We start from the raw sequence: 19025 nt of genomic DNA, 5'->3' as shown, positions 1-19025 counted from the left end.
GTGAGTGTACCCATGATAGGGGCTAGCCCTATCACCCAGAAGCCGGGGCTGCAGAGGGCCGGGGGCTAAGGGAGCCCAAGAGAGGGCAGGGACCACTCAAAGGGGGGGGGAGAACCCCTATAGACAGAACGCATCTAGTGGCTAACCTCATAGGACACTATGAAGGGTACATGTACCAGAGCGGACTGTATACAGGAGCTTAAGGTAGCCCTACAACTCCACCCTAGGGAGGAGTTGTAGGACAGGGGACAGATGGGTAAAGACTAACCTAAGCATAGGCTAGGCCATACAAGAGATAGGTGGGGAGGGGAGAAGAGAAGAGTCTTCTGCGGAGGGGAGTCTGTACCAGAGCGGCCACCAAGGAAGGGAGGACACTCCCTAGCCTAAGGTAAGGCAGCCTGACTGAAAACGGTGCATGGGTATCGTTTTAGCAAGGAACAGAACTAACCTCTCCGAAACCTAACCTAGAGCAGGGATGTCACACCCTGAACTAGGAAGGACAGAAGACGTATCGCTATTGCAGGAAAGGTCGGAGACCTAGCCCCAGCAATAGAGGAAGGACTAGCCGTTCCTCATCCTCGGACGCAACCCTAAGGGGGATCATTCCCTTAGGGGGGACAGAGAAGCGATATAGTACTCTGAGAAGAACTTGACTCCCTTACATGGTAGGGGGGAGCAAGACTACACAGAGGGGGAGCCCTAAGGCAGGGGGTGAAGGAAGCATATAGGGGTCCTACTGGTAGGTTAGGTTAGAAAGATACACTATCTAACCTGTCCCCTATATGGTCCCTGAAGGCGAAAAACACTTGCATCACAGTCAATAGTATTGTAAAATAATGCCACTATCTTCATAAGTAACCTAGGATCACTGATAAAATCATGCATGAACACTGATATAGGCGCTCTGGCCTAGGGGCTATACTAGCCAACTGGTATGGGGTCAGGTGATGACCGATAAACGAGCGTCAAAACACGATATAAAAGTTCCTAGCTATGAAGACTAAATAACTAATAGTATCGATTAGTTAATGAGACCGGAAAAGCTGTTGAGGCTATCTAAATAAGGCATGCGAAATCAACAGCGACGCCATAAAATGGCCGGTCCGGTGGAGGCACAGCTCTGCCACAAAACATCAAATATCTCGAAAAGTAAAAGTTACTTTATGGTCAGAGCTTATTTAAACAATACTGGAACCTTGTACTCAACTTTCCAGAAGAAGGCGAGGCCGAAGGTAGCGACGTGACAAAGATGCAGGTTGATGAAAATGCGTAAGGGAAAATCCGTCTTAGCAAGGCAAGCTACTAGAAGAAGGATGGGGACGGACGTGACGTCATTTAGCAATGGCGCCCGTTTGTTTACGTCTCGAGTACCAAAAGTAGCCACGAACGAGATTAGCTGTGGAACGGCTCCCCAGCTATTCTCCGCCCCTACACACCGAAGTGTTAACTCTGTTTGGGGTGTAGATAGCTATGTGGCGCGTTAATACATGCATCCCCTGTTGATATACGATGTCTTAAAAGGGAAACCTTTAGGATACTCGCTCCAGAAGTTAGAATTCTGTGATAACCTGTGGTTAAATTCTCTGGGAATATTTAGTAGTGATATACCCAAGGAAGCTACCAAAAAGGAACCTTCCATCAGGACGCCATGGCTTGAGCCCAAAAAAACCTTTACTTGACATACAAAGAGACACTTGACTTAATGAACATGTGCGTAACTGAAAAAAACTATGTCCGCATCGGACTCAAGATTTTAGCAAAGTTAATCAAACATTTAGTGAGTTATCACGATAAACGCCTTACCAAGACCTTTTTACGTATTTTACAAAACAACTCTGATCCCCTGGCACAAGGATCGATGAAATATTCACAGATACAAATTTTACATAACTCTAGCAAAATCTATATGGAAACCGACCTGGGTACACTAGGGGGGGAGAGAGAACAATTAGGACTTACTGTGGTTGGGGACGTCGGATCAAAGAGGCAGAGCTGGCTTCTGCAACCCCCGACGTCACCTTTTTCCCGCATTTTTTCCTGAACCTAAATTTCTAGATTGGATTTTTTTTATCATGTTACAATAGAGTGACGTTATATTTCTTAATCTTCAATTACAAATGGTCGATTTCTTTAGTCTCAGCGCCTCCCCTACCAGGCGGTTTCTCTTTTAGCTCTAAAACATTCTCGTCTTGAACCACATTCATTCGCCCGCGAGTTCTCTCCTCTCTCTCCAATTTGACGCAACGTAGGCGGAGTCAAATGGCGGGAATTTCGATTGATCAGTTCGAAATTCCCGACAGAAAAGGTGGAACAGTTACTAGTCTCAATGGGACATATTTGTTGATAAATATATTGATGAAAGTGGTTATGATGAGAGGGAGGCTAGACATATTTACCTCCAAGATAAATGTCATGAGATTAAACTTAAGCTGTCATTGTATATGAAACAATTTTCCTCGATCTCTCCGAGTAATCCACATGATAGTACTAATTCTATGATTAAGGTAAAGTTGCCTGAAATAAAATTTAAGAGTTTTCAGGAGACCCTCCAGATTGGACTAGATTTTTTAATCAATTTAGTACATCTATACATTCAAAGAAGGACATAGTAGATGTTACTAAATATGTATATCTAACCCAATGTATCAAGGGCAATGCTCAAAAGCTACCTGCAGCTTTTAGGGGTGAAGCTTCTGATTATGGTGACGCCATTAAGGCGGTAACTGAAATGTATTGTGATCCACAGAAGATAAGGTGAACTTTATCCAGGTCTTTGATTAATTTAGGAAGCCTAAATACGTTAGAAGTGAAATCTTTGATTTTAAGGGTGATTTGGAGAGCTTACTCATGCAAATAGGTCATGATTCTGAGATTGATGTGTCGTCGAATGAGATGATATTGAGGGAACTTATTGTGTTAAAACTACCAAAAGAGGTAGAAGATTTTATGTTTGGTCTTTATAAAACCATGTACTTTAGTGTAAGTCAGATAAAGGAAGGTCTTCAACACTTATTAAATTTTATTGAACATGAAAATAAAGGGAACGCTCATAACGGAACACCAGAAGTCAATAAAATCCGTTTCCAGTCACCAGCAAAAACTTCATCTCCATTTAAGGGTTCAAATACTGTAGGTACTTACACTACACTTAGTAATTATTCTTGCATGTATTGTAAGGGAAAACATAGACCCTTTGACTGTGCGATTTATAGCTCTCTAAATGCTAGGAGGGAAAGGTTGAAGGTATTGAATCGATGTATTAAATGTACTAAGGTACAACAGTTTACTGAGTGTGCTACCATTCTCACTATGTGTCCTCATTGTAGAAATGGGAAACATCATTCTTTCCTTTGTATTAGTTCTCAAGGTTCAGTTGGTACTTCTAATATTGGTAAGTCTACAGTAACTAGTAAGGATATTAACAGTGATAAATTGAAGGGTGACCCTGTAACATCGAATCAAGTGATGTCTATAATTCATAAACAGACTTCTCGTCAAAACTATAGTGTAGCTCTTCCTGCTGCAATGGTAACAGTTAAATCAGAAGATGGTCAGTTAATCTCGGTCAGGTGCCTCTTTGATAGTGGAAGTCAACGTTTCTTTATTCATAAAGATTTGGCCAATAAGTTAAGCCTCAGAACAGTTGCTAGTGTATATATGATTTTGAATAGTTTTGATGGTATGGGTGATTCTAAGGATTATGAAATTGTTAATCCTGTAGTTTCTTTGGGAAATAGGAAAAAGAGAGTAAACTTGATTGTTGTGAAAGATATGCCTGAACAGATAATAATTTCTGGCCTTTGTGACACGATGAGAGATTTTGATAGGATAGGTTATCATCTTGCAGATAGAGATATAAAATCAGATAGGATTGCCAATATAAAAATTATCATAGGTTCAGATTTCCTAGGAAATTATTTATCAGGTATGAGACAAGTGAATAATGCAGATTTACTTGAATCTCCAGGTGGCTATTTAATTTATGGCCTCATTCCACATAGAGGTACGGATCATATTCATTGTAATAGTGCCCTTGTTGCTAGAGTGAGTGTCGAGTTAGGAGAAAGTGCTCCATTGTTGGTTGATCCTCGCACAATAAGCTCTGCTGTGGTTGATGAAACTCTTCCTGTGCATAAATTGTGGGATCTTGATGTGGTTGGAATCATTCCTTCACAAGTTTCGCCAAGTGATGTAGAAACTATTTCAAAGTATGAAACTACTGTTTTGCATAGGAATGGAAGATACTGGGTGGAATTACCATTCAAGCATAATCATCCTTTTCTCCCAACTAATTATAATGTAGCATTAGGTCAAATGTAAAATCAACTAAAAAGGTTCCAGCATCAACCAGGGCTTTTGAAATGTTATAATAACATAATCAAGGAGCAATTAAAGTTAGGTTTTATTAAGGAGGTTGAAAATCCTGTAATAAGTCCCAACACCCACTATCTTCCACATCATGCAGTCAGAACGAACTCCTCCACTATACCCCTTAGAGTGGTGTATAATTGTAGTGCAAAGGTGAGTAAATCCTCGGCATCATTGAATGATTATCTCATGGCCGGTCCATCGTTAACGGAGAAATTACTTGATTTGTTAGTTAGGTTTAGAATGAATAAATTTGCCTACATAGCCAATATTGTCTATTGTAGATGACCGTACAGTATCATTTTCAAATATCACATTCACCCTATTCAGGGGTTTTATCATCTAGTTTTTATATGGATAATTTTCAGCATAATACTGATGATGAACAGCAGTTATTGTAGTTATATGATGTGGCTAATGTTGAAATGAGTACGGCAGGAATGAATCTGAGACAATAGAACAGTAATTCAAAATTACTTAAGGATCATATAAACCAGAGTACAGAGGAGTCATTTGAATTTCCACTTGTTGACAAAATATCATGTTTAAATTGGGAACTTTCAAGTGATTCATTATTTGTAAATCTCTGTAAATTTGAAACATTATAATATGTTATGAAGAGACAATTACTGTCTCTTGTATCTTCTTGTTTTGACACTTTGGGTATGTGTGTGCCTATTTTGATTAAAAGGAAAATATTAATTCAAGAAACATGGAAAGAAGTATTGGTTGGGATGTAAAATTACCACCTTCATTTCTTGGCAGATGGAATACTATGGCTTGTGAATTATCAGAGCTCCCAACCTTCAAATTTCCTAGATGTATCTGTTGGATGGGAGATTCTTATAGACTTCATGTTTTTGTAGATGCCAGTACTACTGCGTATGGTACAGTTTGTTATCTCAGTAATAATAATCAATCTAATTTTGTAGCTAGCAAGGCCAGAGTAACCCCACTGAAAACTCGTACTGTACCTCAGTTAGAACTTACGGCATTACTGCTAGGTACTCAATTTGCATGCTGTATCCGAGACCTTTTTAATAGTTTCTTTATTGAAGAAGTCAAAATTTGGTCAGACTCAGAAGTTGCTCTCCAATAGCTTAAAAATAATAAATGTAAAATTACCTATTTACAAAATAAAGAAGCTCAAATAAAGGAAATAGGATCCTCTTTCAAGTTTTTATATGTATCTACCAAAGAGAACCCTGCAGATCTCCTAACAAGGGGTATTAGTATTGCTCAATTTCGTAAATCTTGTTTATGGACCCATGGACCTTAATGGTTATCCCGTCCTGAACAATGGCCTGAACAGAGATTTTTTGTAATGATTTGTGAAATTGTTTCAGAGATTGTTCCTGAAGTGCCTATTCCAGAACCTATTTTTTATTATAGTAATTACTCATCGCTTAGGAAGGTGATGAATGTTACTAGAATTGTTTATAATTTCATTATGTGTGTTAAATCTGCTATTAGATTAGTCGATCCCCTTGTGTATTGGATCAGATATGTTCAAGATACACATTATCCCAGAATTTGTGCCTTCCTTAGGAAGGAATTGAACAATCTTGAGCAGGATAAACTGCAAGTTATTAAAGATATAGGTCTTTACTATGATGAGTCTACTGGTCTTATTCATAGTCGTGGTAGACTGCACTATTCTAATGTAGTCCAGAGTACCAAATTTCCTATCTTAATACCTTCCAAGAGTCACTTAACTAGTCTCCTAATTGATTTTGCTCGGGAAAAATGTCTGCATGGTGGAGTTAAAGAAACTTTGTCCTATCTTCGCAGACAATATTGGATACCAAAGTTGATATCAACCATTAAGAAGTTCTTAAGATATTGTGTAAATTGTAAGAGAATTCAAGGTAGGAGATTTCATTACCCTGGTCCTCCTCCACTTCCACCTGTAAGAGTTCAATTTACACGGCCATTTTTTCTACTGGTATTGATTTTTCAGGTCCCATTACCATAACCAAAACTGAAGATGGTAAACCTCATAAATATTATATAGTACTTTTTACATGTACTGCATTTAGAGTTAGCATCTAACATGAGTGCATTAACGTTCATTAATATTTTTAGACGATTTTGTGCTATTTATTCTGCCCCTGTCATTGTTATTCCTGACAATGGTAGTAATTTCTTGGCCAGTGCCAGATTTTTTTATCAATTGTTGATGCAAAGAGATGTAAAGGAATATATGGCTGTTAATAATATACAATGGAAGGTCATCGCACGCCGTGCTCCTTGGTAGGGTGGATTTTATGAACGCCTCATTGGACTAACCAAGTCCTGTGTAAAAAAGGTGCTGTTCAAGAAAAGAGTCTTATGCAGATGAATTAGAAACTGTGCTGAAGGAAATTCAGTGTAAATTGAATAATCGTCCCTTGACTTACATAGATGCAGAAACTCCCATCGAACCTCTTGCCCCAATTCATTTATAGTGTGCCTTCAGTAGTGCTAGATAGTCAAGAATATCTGAACTTTTTGGAGCATAGTGAATTCAATAAACGTTACAGCCAAGTGTCTGTTATTCTGAACCACTTTGAGAATATGTGGAGAAAAGAGTACTTAACTGCATTACGTGAGAAACATTACGGTGGCTCACACGTATGTCAGGATAAAGCACCACTTGTAGGGGACGTAGTTATTGTTGAATGGCCAGGTCCGCAACATGAGTGGCCTTTAGGTCGTATTGTTAAATTGTATACAGATAAAGAAAACATCATAAGAGTAGTGGATGTTCTGTACAATGGATCTATAAGTAAGCGTACCATAGACAAATAGGTTCCTTTGGAAATCCACTCACCACTTATAAACTCCACAATACTGTAGGGTGAAGAATCGCAACCTAATGTTAGTGGTAAAACCAAACAGATTCATGGAGATAGTGTGAGTGAAGTGCGTCCTTTAGGGAAAGCAGCTTTAAAATCTGCCAAGCTCCGACAATATCTTATTGATAATGATCAAATCTAAAGTTTTGAATTTATTAATAGTAAAATCCAATTGCTCATTAGTAGGTTCTTCGTATGTTCGGAGTACAACTTGATTATTACATTTTTTATGCATATACCATTGTACTAAAGGACAAATTGGATAGTATTTAATATGTTCTTTCCATGGATCATCACCTAACTGCCAGGTTTTCAATCCACCTAAACATTGATGGCAAAACATAGAATCACCTTCAACTTTACAATAGCAAAAACATGCACAAGCAAAATATTCAATTGATATATCAAGTTTAGTCTACTGCTGGGGCATTTAGTGTTAAAGGCAAATAAAGACACTGTTCATATGTATGGTATTTGACTAGATTATTTTTAAACCAATTATACCAGTATAATCTTCGTCTTCAAAAATATTAGGAATATTATGAAACTCTCCATCACTCAAAATGTTACTAACACTGATAGTTAACATTTCCAAAAACCATATTTCGAAAATTATTGGGACAATACGAAAGATTGTATATATTATGTTGTGAATAAATATCTTCTTGAATTTGAAAGTTTTCAGAGGCGTGTCCACAAAAAGCACAATTAACAGATTTTTGTTTCTTTAAATAATAAAAACAACATTGCGCTAAATCTTTGGGATTTAGCAACGGAATGGGCCAATCAATAAAGCTGTCTAATCACTCCTGTTCATACTTAAATAACGATAACAATTCATTTTCTTAGAGGGTAGTTTGTTTTCATTTTCTTTTTGTCTTTGTAAAAACACACAGATGGGGTTCTCCTTTTCCGGAAAAGGTAGAGGATTTTCCAATTCAATTGTTGTAATGGCGTATTTAGAATAACAAACACAAGAACGTATTAAATCACTTCGCTATTGCATAAAATCCTGCTTTATATGTGTTTATTTTCTTATCTATTTGAAGAGTAAATTGATTAAATGTTTTTCTTCGGTTAATTTCTATCATCAAAGCATATCTCCCATAAGTAAAAGTATAATTGTCATAATAAGGACAAATTAAGTAGGGATTCATGCCCAAAAAACAAAGTGGAAATGGAGATTCGTGTTCTATAGCACAGATCAGATGATGTGTACGTTAAGTGAAGAGTAGCCCCCTTATCTCCTCATTCTCTTCCTGTAGCTGCCCTGACCAAGTTCACACAAGCCTTTTTATAACTAACGCCACCACCCCAGTGTGTAGGTGGAAAGCTGGGGGAGGACAGGTTGTAAAAAAAGATTATGAAAAATCTCCAAATGTACAAATGGGTATATTTATACTATGTTCACAAAACTGATATTTATGAAAAATCTCCAAATGTACAAATGGGTATATTTATACTATGTTCACAAAACTGATAATTTTCATTACAAATTAAACACCACGAAAAAGTGTGTTTTTCGCAAATAATTATTTGTAAAGTATCTATAATTTTCTTATCCATAGCTTCAATAACGTTAGCATCGAGTGTATAAGAAATGTTGTCGTCGTTTCCTATTATTATTTCTCCTAAATGTTCTTCCTTTTCAGTACATTGTACAAAATGAATAGCTTTCTTATTCATTTTCTTGTATAGATTCATCAGCGTAATATATATATATATATATATATATATATATATATATATATATATATATATATATATATATATATATATATATATATATATATATTCTTAAGAGAAAAAAGACTAAATAAAAAAATGGAAATTCCTGGCATTATTAATTTATATTTAACATTATTTTTTCATATAATTCTTTTCATTATTATAATTTTTAATAACTTTCATGTTACAACTTATTACATTAATATACTTCATAAAACAGCATTATTAAAAGATAAAACAAATATAAGAATCGAAGGGATTAGTTTTTCACTTAAATATTATATTAAAAATGGTAAATTAATCAACATAGATCAAATAAAACAAGTAAGAGTGAAACATATTGATGCTGATAAAGAACTTATTATACCGTCAAATTTCGTAAAACATTTAATTTATGGTGTTTATGATGAAAAAAAAAGAGAATGAAGAAAATACAGATGTACCAACAAATGAAGAAATTATGGATGATAATTAGGAAATTATCCCTGAAGAAGAAGAGTTAGAAATGTCTTGAATATTTTTAATTTCACACACACACACTTATATATATATATATATATATATATATATATATATATATATATATATATATATATATATATATATATATATATATATATATATATATATATATATATATATATATATATATATATATATATATATATGACCGCGGAGGTAGCAGCAGTAGGGGAGTCAGCATTATGAAGCTTCATCTGTGGTGGAAATGTGGGAGGTTGGGCTGTGGCACCCTAGCAGTACCAGCTGAACTCGGTCGAGTCCCTGATTAGGCTGAAGGAACATAGAGAGTAGAGGTCCCCTTTTTGTTTTGTTTCATTGTTGGTGTCGGCTACCCCCCAAAATTGGGGGAAGTGCCTTGGTATATAGATAGATATATATATATATATTATATATATATATATATATATATATATATATATATATATATATATATAAATTTATATATATATATATATATATATATATATATATATATATATATATATATATATATATATACACACAGTAAAATTTAACCAATAATGAGTAAAGAAACGCTTCACCCAAATTTAATAGAATTTAGAAAACATGTACCAAATAATGGTTTGATTTTTATGAATAAAAATGAAATAATAAATATTAAAGCTAAATCTCTTTTAACTGTAGATTTAAAATATGATGTGATTTATAAGATTTTTCTAGATAATACTGGTAATGTGTATTGTAGAAAAAGGTGATGTAAAAGGAAATCCAAAAATTAAAGATGAAACTTTAAAAAAGAAACTTACATTATTATTATTATTATTATTATTATTGTTATTATACGTTTTATTGAATTGATTTTTTATGATTTTTAACATGAATAAAAAATGGATATCAATCAACCACCTTTACTATCATATTCTTCTAATACTCCATATCCTCCTCCTCCTCCTCCTCCCCCTCCTCCTCCTCCTCCTCCTCCTCCTCCTCCTCCTCCTCTTTCTTCGCAGCAGCAACAATTTATGATTCAGAATAATGATGAAAAGGTAAATACAATGTTAAAAGATTTATCAAAGACTGATCAAAATTAATTAGAGATTTTAAATGAAAGATCTAAAAAGTTGAACATGACTTGTGCTTTTACTCAGCTTGTAGAACACGGTTTACAGGTTGATTTGACGTGTGATTATAGACAGGTCTATATCGAATATAACAATAGAGATTTACAGAATAAACAAGAAAGAATATTTGATGAAATATGCCCACCTTGTTCTTTTATAAGATTGGGTCTAATATATGATGATATTGAAAAGCATTTAAGAGGAGTATCTTGTTTAACCAACCCTTCCAATCCTGCCCATATACCTTACAACTTAGGACCTTTTATTCATGGAACAAGTGCGTATGCTATAGATGAAAAGAAACACCCTAACCGCAGTAATGATTCAATTTCTAAAATCTTGCTTTCCCACCTGGAGTCGTCGTTTTACCCGATAGCTGAATTTTAGCGCAAATTTTAGCATTGAATAATAATATCCTTTCGGGTGTGGTAAGGATTTGCATGATTCTGACAAAGAAAATGTCATGAATAAGAAAATAATCACACGTATCTTAAGAAGAAACCTCACTTTGAATTATGGTTATTACAAGAGAAATATAGCAGAAGCAAAATTGTTGAATAAGAGTAAAAATAATAAAAGACGAAAGGTTATACAGATAATAATTAAAGTAAAAGGAAATATACAATTGGATTGTTTCAGTAAAAAAAGGGAAAGCATAATGATAGTTAGGAAGATTCATCTAAAGAAGAAGAAGATATAGATTATATTCCTAAAATAGATGATAATTATAATGAAGAAAATATTTATCAAAACGGAGAACCCTTAATCTATAAAAAAAACAGAAAATGATGCTATAAAACCAGATGAAATTGGTATTCGTGTATTTGAACTTAACAATGCTTTGGTTGCTTATATTAAAAAGATGTTGGGCTTACAAGCTTTTATTGAATATCAATATAACGCTAAAAAGAATAAAAATAAACCTTATATAGATCACCCATCAATGATTGATCAACAAAAATTGGTTAATCATATTCTTTATGATCTTTTATCTTTTGTTTATCACCTGATCGTTGATCATTAAAAATTGTTAGAAATTCCACCCTTGAAAAAAATTGTATAATTTATACTTCAAATATATTATTTGTCAATTGCAATGGTAAAGCTATATCTCAAGCTATTCCAATTGACAATAAAGATTTATGTTCTTCTTATAACCTTGTCTTGAAAAATATGACTGACGCTCCTCTTTTGAGTAAAACAATTCCCAGAGCATCTAATACAAATTTAACTTCTAAAGGAAATGTACCTAATTCAACATTGAGTGTCCAGACGATTCACAAATGGTATAATGCTTTTAAAAAATCAGAAAATCATTATCAAATAGCTCCTACTATTGATGAAATAAAAGAACGAAATGCTCTTATTCACGAACATCATATTGAAGTTTTTCGTAAATACCATGCAATGCTAAAATCATCGGAAGATATGTACAAGAATTATTATTGCAAATTAAAGGATGATATAGGACCTTCCTTGAAATATAAAGAAAATAAATTTGTTTTTGATTTTACTCGGAAAATCTACCCTGAAAAATACTTGATGTTAGAAGCAATAAAAAAAGTCATACCTTGGATTTTTCTGAAAAAAAAAAAAAATACAAGTAAACCTATTATTGACAATGTTTATATGCAAAATGTAGTTTACATACAAAATCTTGGTCTCTTTAGTCTAACTAATATATGTCACAAGGCCCCTTTAACTTTAAAAGGAGCAACTGTTTATTATCAAAATTTAATAAACAGATTTAGTAACGAGCACAAGTCGTTCATTGCTGTCAATTCAAATAAATCTTGTCTTAACGATAAAAATCGTGATAGTGATGAAGACGATGAACAGATCATTAATAATGCTTCATCATAAAAAATAACTACTGTGCGCATAAAACATCAAATGTCGAGTAACGCCATTAAAGTTTTCAGAGAAAAGGATCACGCCTATGATCATCAAAGCCATTTACGAAGGTACACTTGTACAACTGCACAAATGAGAAGTTATTTAAATAAATATAATATGAATAGTAATCCATCCTGCCTAAGTGACATTTAATAAATAAAAAACAACGTTTATCTGGTTAAGTGGAATTGGGTTTATATTTATCTGGCCGATGTCTTATAATTTGATTAATATTAGTTTTATTTTTACAGTCTAAAGTAACTTCAGAAATACTATTATGGATTAATGGGACGGAGTTTGATAAAAGATAAAGTAGTTTTTATTTCATATTTATCATTATATGGTATTTCACCTTTGAAAAATATAAAGTATTCATATAGATAAGGTGCAAGTGCTATTCTAAGATTTTGAATAATTTTCATACGTTTGAAAGCAGTAAAAGTAGATGTTTGAATATCTATAATCACAAGAGGACTAGGTTTTGGTAATCCACTTTTAGAAGTTGTCACAGAATATGAATTATATTCTCCTAAAAATTTATAATCTTTTAAAGTATATACAACTTTTTCAGGAATTATATGAATATAAGAATGAGAAAAACTTGAATTACTTAAAATAAAATGATTATTGTAAAATAAAAGTGTCGCTTGTATCCCGTCAAATTTCAAGTAGAATGAAGCTTGGCGAGAATATTTTCTTTTTTCTATACACACATTTTGATTTGCGATATGCTTAGGTTTACTAGATTTAGGTGAAATAATATGTGATTGTGTAGCAATGAAAGGCAAAGTACCGTTTAAACGCCAGCCCAGTTGAAAATAATTGTTGGTGCTTTCCTTGTTATTAAATTCGGGACTCGTTATTTCACATTCTGATATAAAAAGGTAAGCTTTTGTATAATCATCTGGGCATATTTGTTGATGAAGTTTAGTAGCGTTTCTTTCTAAGTAAATCGATTTGACAGCTATATTTGAGCTATCGATAAAAAGAAGCAATGCCTATAGCCTCATCATGTCTATTTAGTAGAAATAAAGGCTCTGATATTATTGGACCCTCTATACTACTAAATAATACTCTTCTCGTTAATGTTTGTTCAACAAACATTTCTTTAGGGCAAAACTTTTTTTTTTTTTTGCATTCAATAGTATATGTATCTCTGGTTAAATCTATACAAAGTCTATAATCACGAAATAAAATCTCAATTTCTCTAGATATAAAATTCATTTTAGAAAAATCTTTTCTTTGAAAATGGTAAATGTTATATTAATAGGTTCAGTTAATTCTGCGTCAAAAGATACGACTACCATATTTATTAACCGTCTTTCTGTTGTCAAAATGACATTTTTGATACTTTTAAATTCATAAAAGAGACGAAGAGAAGATGAAACTTTATTTGCTGCATAAGCTCCTAATAATCTATCCCTATGTTTAGGTTTATTATATAAAGCATGACCAAGAATTTCATGTAAAGCTAGGCTAAAACTGTAAGCGCATACAGCGATAATATATTATTTTTATGGTTGTATCATTTTATAAAAAACTAAATAATTTTTTAGAAATTATAATTCTACGTAAGAAGCAGAAATTTGTATCAAAACGTGGAATGGTTATATTTTTTTATATGCATGACAAGAATTATGTTATGCGGGAGGAAAATTTTTTTTTTTCTTTTTTACAAATCTTCCCCCAAAAATAAAAAGTTTATAATATGATAATAAATAATACTAAGATTAATAGCGGCTAGGATATAATAGGTCATGCATATTATTTTAATTGATATACCTGCTGGAATAGCTTATAAAAATCAGTTCCGAATAATTTAATGTCTCTATATAGAAGAAAATTGGATTGTGAATAAGCATAAAAGTGCCAATTCACAATAAATGGTACTTCGCCAAACTGGAATGTGAATAAGCAATAAGACATTTAGCCAATACTTTATATACTCTATTGCTATAAAACAAAATCATCTGCTCCATCTTCTTCTTCTTCATCTCTTAGACTAATAACTATTTTATATTGTTCTGAACACATTATTTTTTTTTTTTTTTTAATCAGCCACGCAATTGCCCCTAGATCCTGTTTTCACCCTTTCATCAAGTTTGAATTATCATTATTATAACTTATAACTATTTTATCTCTTACATGCAAGAATGCCGATATATATCATGGATATCCTATATAGACATCTTTTCAGTACACTACAAGAGAAGAATAATAATAATAAACACCCACCCAGTTTCAATATTCATTATATGTACGAAGTATATATTCAAAATATAAAAAATGCAATACATAACACTCTTTAGCATTATAGCACTGTTTATAATAATAGCTTGTATTGTTTACCTAAAATATCTTGAGTTTACTAAAAAAGATTTTTATGCTCAGGAAATTAGGGATAGAAAAAAGTTGAATTGACGTTTCTCCTTGATAAAATGGTTCATTTTGATCTTTCATGTGTTTTCCTATATTGTTACTCTTGGTAATAACACATGTCCAAACAATACAAAAGTAAGAAAATTTATGTATTCGTTTAAAAAATCGTCTGCATGCGTTCTATGGTCCTTTTGTTCCAATTCACATTTTATATGGGGCATACCGTGGAAAATGACTTAAGTTATGTTTATAAGATTTTGTCCAATCCCATATAAGGTGGCATTAAATTTGTTTAGGACACTAGTATTTATTGTCGAATTAAATAAGGGTCTCTGCGCTCCTAAAACTATAAACCCTTTATCAGAGTTAACAAGATTGTTTTTGTCATCATCATTAACGTGAATTGAATATATCTCTAAATTGTCCACAATATTACTTTTATTTTTTTATTGTGGAAATTTAGGAGGTTGGTTCCATTGTATTGGAAACAAATCTTCATTATAGTTTTTCATTGAAATAGTATTTTCCAAATGACTTAACTCTTCTGGAAAGTAGATATCAATAAATTTATGAGTAACTATATAAAATATTTAATATATCCAATATAATCTCTGAATAGTGTTTATTTTGTTATTTTTGTAATGGATAAAAATTAAACTGATAATTGTTAAAAAAATTGTGAAATATATAATTGTTAAGATAATCAAATATATGTTTGAAATTTAAATCCTTTTGAAATGCTGACAAAGTCATAAAATATTTTATCCAGTTGTTAAAAATAGTCAAATTACGTTTTTGACATTTATGAATGTCCGCATATACTAAAGTAATTGTTGGCGTAGCTTTCATTATATTATCATAGTTTAAGGGATTAAATATATAGTTTAATTTTGTTTCTAAGATATCTAATCTAGCATTTAACGAAAAATCTTTTTGTGAACTTTTATTAGTAATCTCCAAGTCACCTATATAATTTTTTTTCGTCTATTATGTCATCATAATTTGATTCCTGGCTCAATTTTTCGATTTTGGATGCTTAATTCAAAAGTGATGATAAATTTGTTTCAATATGTTTTCAATATCAACGTTACTTGATTGTTGAGCATAAATTAAAGACATTGCACTAAATAAAATAGTATAACGTCTAAGAGTACCTAATAATTCAGATTCATGTTCATAAGGGAAGATATTAAAGTTCTGTTTGAACTTTTACTGTTATTTTCACTGTCACTATTACTTTGTTCCCTATTTATTTCATTAATTTTTTATTTTATCTTTTTCAAAGTGACTGGGGTATGTAATGAATTAAAAGTTTTAAAATATATATATTTTTTTAAGATAATCGAGTTTCCTATGACATATTGTTTTAACATTTTTGGGATTGTCTATCAGAAATGATTATACAATATCATAGTGTTTTATGTTTTTACATTTAAAATAATATTCATCCACTTGAGAACTATTTATATCGTAAATTATTTCAATATAACCTTTACTGTTATCTACAAAGAAATAGTAATTTTGAAGGGAAAAAGTGATCATTAGCATATGTTCAGCTAATACGTTCTCTTTTATTTTGTAAACTGTCATATTGTATAATGAATAATAAAAAAATACTTTCATCTTTTGGGAGGGCCCAATAAAAATCCAATGATGGCATATTATTATTGTATAGATTAAACAACAGCAACTTTGTTATATAAAATGCAAAAATTATGTAAACTGCAAATAATAACAATGTGAAAAACGTTATTATTTTTCAGCAAATTTTTATACATTTGTGACCCAATCAAGACTTAAACATCCATCTCTACGCAAAACAATGTATTTTGCGAGATTTTTTGTAAACTTTTCATTTCGTTTATATGTCAAAGAATTTATATTTAACTTTAAAAGATCAGCTAAATCGTTCCATAACTGATTATTATCATTAAGTAGATAAGCAGCTTTTTGTCGGTATTATTTTAACAGACATTCTATAAAATGTAAATAGAACGAGGTGATCATGAGGTACTTTGAATACGTTGTGGATTAATGCTGCACAAATCTCAGCTTTATGAATAAAGAACACATTTAGGATACAAAGTTTTTTATCATACTGCCAAATACCAAAAAGATATTTGTTAATATGGGAAGTTAAATGTAATTTTAAAGCGAATAGAATTTGTAAATAATCTTAATTTTCTTCAGTACAATATAGTTCATATAAGGTACTATTGTATATATCATTTTGAATAAAAAAAATTCTCTTTCCCATGGAAGAATATGGAATCTATATTCAACTGATTTCGTATATTTCGTGCTGAGTTTCATAGGATTTATATAGGTGACAAATGAATGAAATTTTTTTATTTCCCATTTTGGCTTCCATAATGAAACCGTGGATTTTTTAGAATAAAACAAAATGGTAATAATAATAATAATTCCACTGATAGGCTTAAAGCCTACCTGGGAGTGAAAGTAAGTAAGAAGAAGGTAGTAAATAAAAAGCAAACTTAAGAGATATATAAATTTATTTATTATGCTTTTAATCACTAAAAATTCTGTCAATAATATAAAAAAAAATTATATTTTACTTGGTGAAAATAATCATATAAAACATGCCCAAATTGCGAGTTTATGACTCCTTTAGTAATTTGTCGTATAGAATCTACGTCTGTCCATAATTCCCTTAATATTGAAACTTGTTCGCACACAAGCATATATTCTTTTTCTTCTTCTTCTGACAATTCAATTTCATGATATGCAGACAAAGTTGATGGTGCCATAGCATTAAAATTAAATATATTGCATAATCCATTAAATCCTGAATTTAAAATTTCATCTGCTTTCATTTTATTAATTCCTGACAAATCAAAACCCTTATAAAGGTTAAAGGATAAAGGATGTTCAGATTCTGGTATATCTCCTTGATCACCATCAATACAAAAATTTCCCAAAACTATATGTTTTATAATTTGACTGCTACCATTTTGCTTATAATAACGGAAACAACCAGAATTTTCCTTATGAATTTCTGATATGCGTTTTAACGTAACTATTAAAGACCCAGGTACGAATAAAGTTGCTATGATATATTTAGGGTGTTTTCTATCTTGACTTTGGAGAAATTTTAAAGTATTCAGTAACTTAGGGTTTATTAAGCTACTTTGATCCTTTTTTAACATAATCAAGTAATCATCTACCTTTTTATAAAATCCCTTTCATTGAGAAACCCCATCTGTTTAGCATAATCGTCCTTTTTTTTTTTGTTATGGACCTATAATCTTTGTAAGGAATTTTATTTCCATTTTTAGAAAATCGTATTTTATCTATATTATGGCAATGATGATTTTCCTTGTTTTTTTTATTTCGTATATATTTTCATTATTATTATTTGATTTATTTCTTATTATTCTATTTAGTTTATTTTCTTCCAATAATTTTCTCGTTGTTTGTCCTCTAGTTATAATTACATTATCGGCTGAATCAGTTATAGTTCTTAGCACATTATCTATTTTGAATTTTGACATTTTACTTTTTTATAGTAGTAGTAATGGATTTCTTTTTACGTTACCAAATAAATATTACTAGTATTATCTAGAAGAATCTTATTATTCGCATCACATCTTAAATTTGCAGTTAAAAAAAATTCATCTTTAATTTCTATTATTTCATCTTTATATATAAAAATGAAACCATCATATTCATAGCAAGGTAGACTTATAGATTTTTTTTAAAACTATGCAAAATCTTCCGCGTTAAACATCACGGTATAATTCTTATTATTCATATAAAAAAGCAAAATTATTATAATTAATGACATAATGAAAATACTTTTTGAGTTATGCAATTATTCTTCGTAGAGCATAAATTCGATCATATTTTTTAATATAGTTTCGTCTATAGCAATATTTAATAGGAAAAATGTTGTTGGTAACACGTTGGGTAACAAACAATAAGGTTTCCATTTTTTCGTTCTTACCGTTCATTTTAAAATATGACTTTAACGTTAAAAGTGCGTAATTAATACATTATTATTATTATTATTATTATTATTATTATTATTATTATTATTATTATTATTATTATTATTTAATCCTAACCTTTACCCAACATTTAGTGAATTTATATTTTCCTTTAACTTAGATAACAAGATGTGTAGGTAAATTTTTATCGTTTCTATACCTATATTTTTTTATGACGCCTAATTAAACATGAAAGTTTGTTGTAT

The 19025-nt window shown here is 31.5% G+C and overlaps 1 protein-coding gene across 1 annotated transcript; it reads left to right on the top strand.

Annotated features, from left to right (window-relative positions):
- Nucleotides 1–2847: 2847 nt before the first annotated feature.
- LOC137620964 (uncharacterized) lies at nucleotides 2848–4320 on the top strand. Its single transcript, XM_068351406.1, has one exon. It carries the CDS (start codon nucleotides 2848–2850, stop codon nucleotides 4318–4320), a length of 1473 nt encoding a protein of 490 aa, XP_068207507.1.
- Nucleotides 4321–19025: the final 14705 nt, after the last annotated feature.

The sequence above is a fragment of the Palaemon carinicauda genome, chromosome 27, assembly GCF_036898095.1.
Source record: "Palaemon carinicauda isolate YSFRI2023 chromosome 27, ASM3689809v2, whole genome shotgun sequence".
Classification (NCBI taxonomy): domain Eukaryota; kingdom Metazoa; phylum Arthropoda; class Malacostraca; order Decapoda; family Palaemonidae; genus Palaemon; species Palaemon carinicauda.
The sequence above is the reverse complement of the archived record's forward strand: the minus strand, read 5'-3'. Positions and strand labels throughout refer to the sequence as shown.

Coding starts and splice junctions, on each gene's coding strand:
- LOC137620964 (XM_068351406.1), top strand. CDS start 2,848: ATGCAAATAGGTCATGATTCTGAGATTGATGTGTCGTCGAATGAGATG.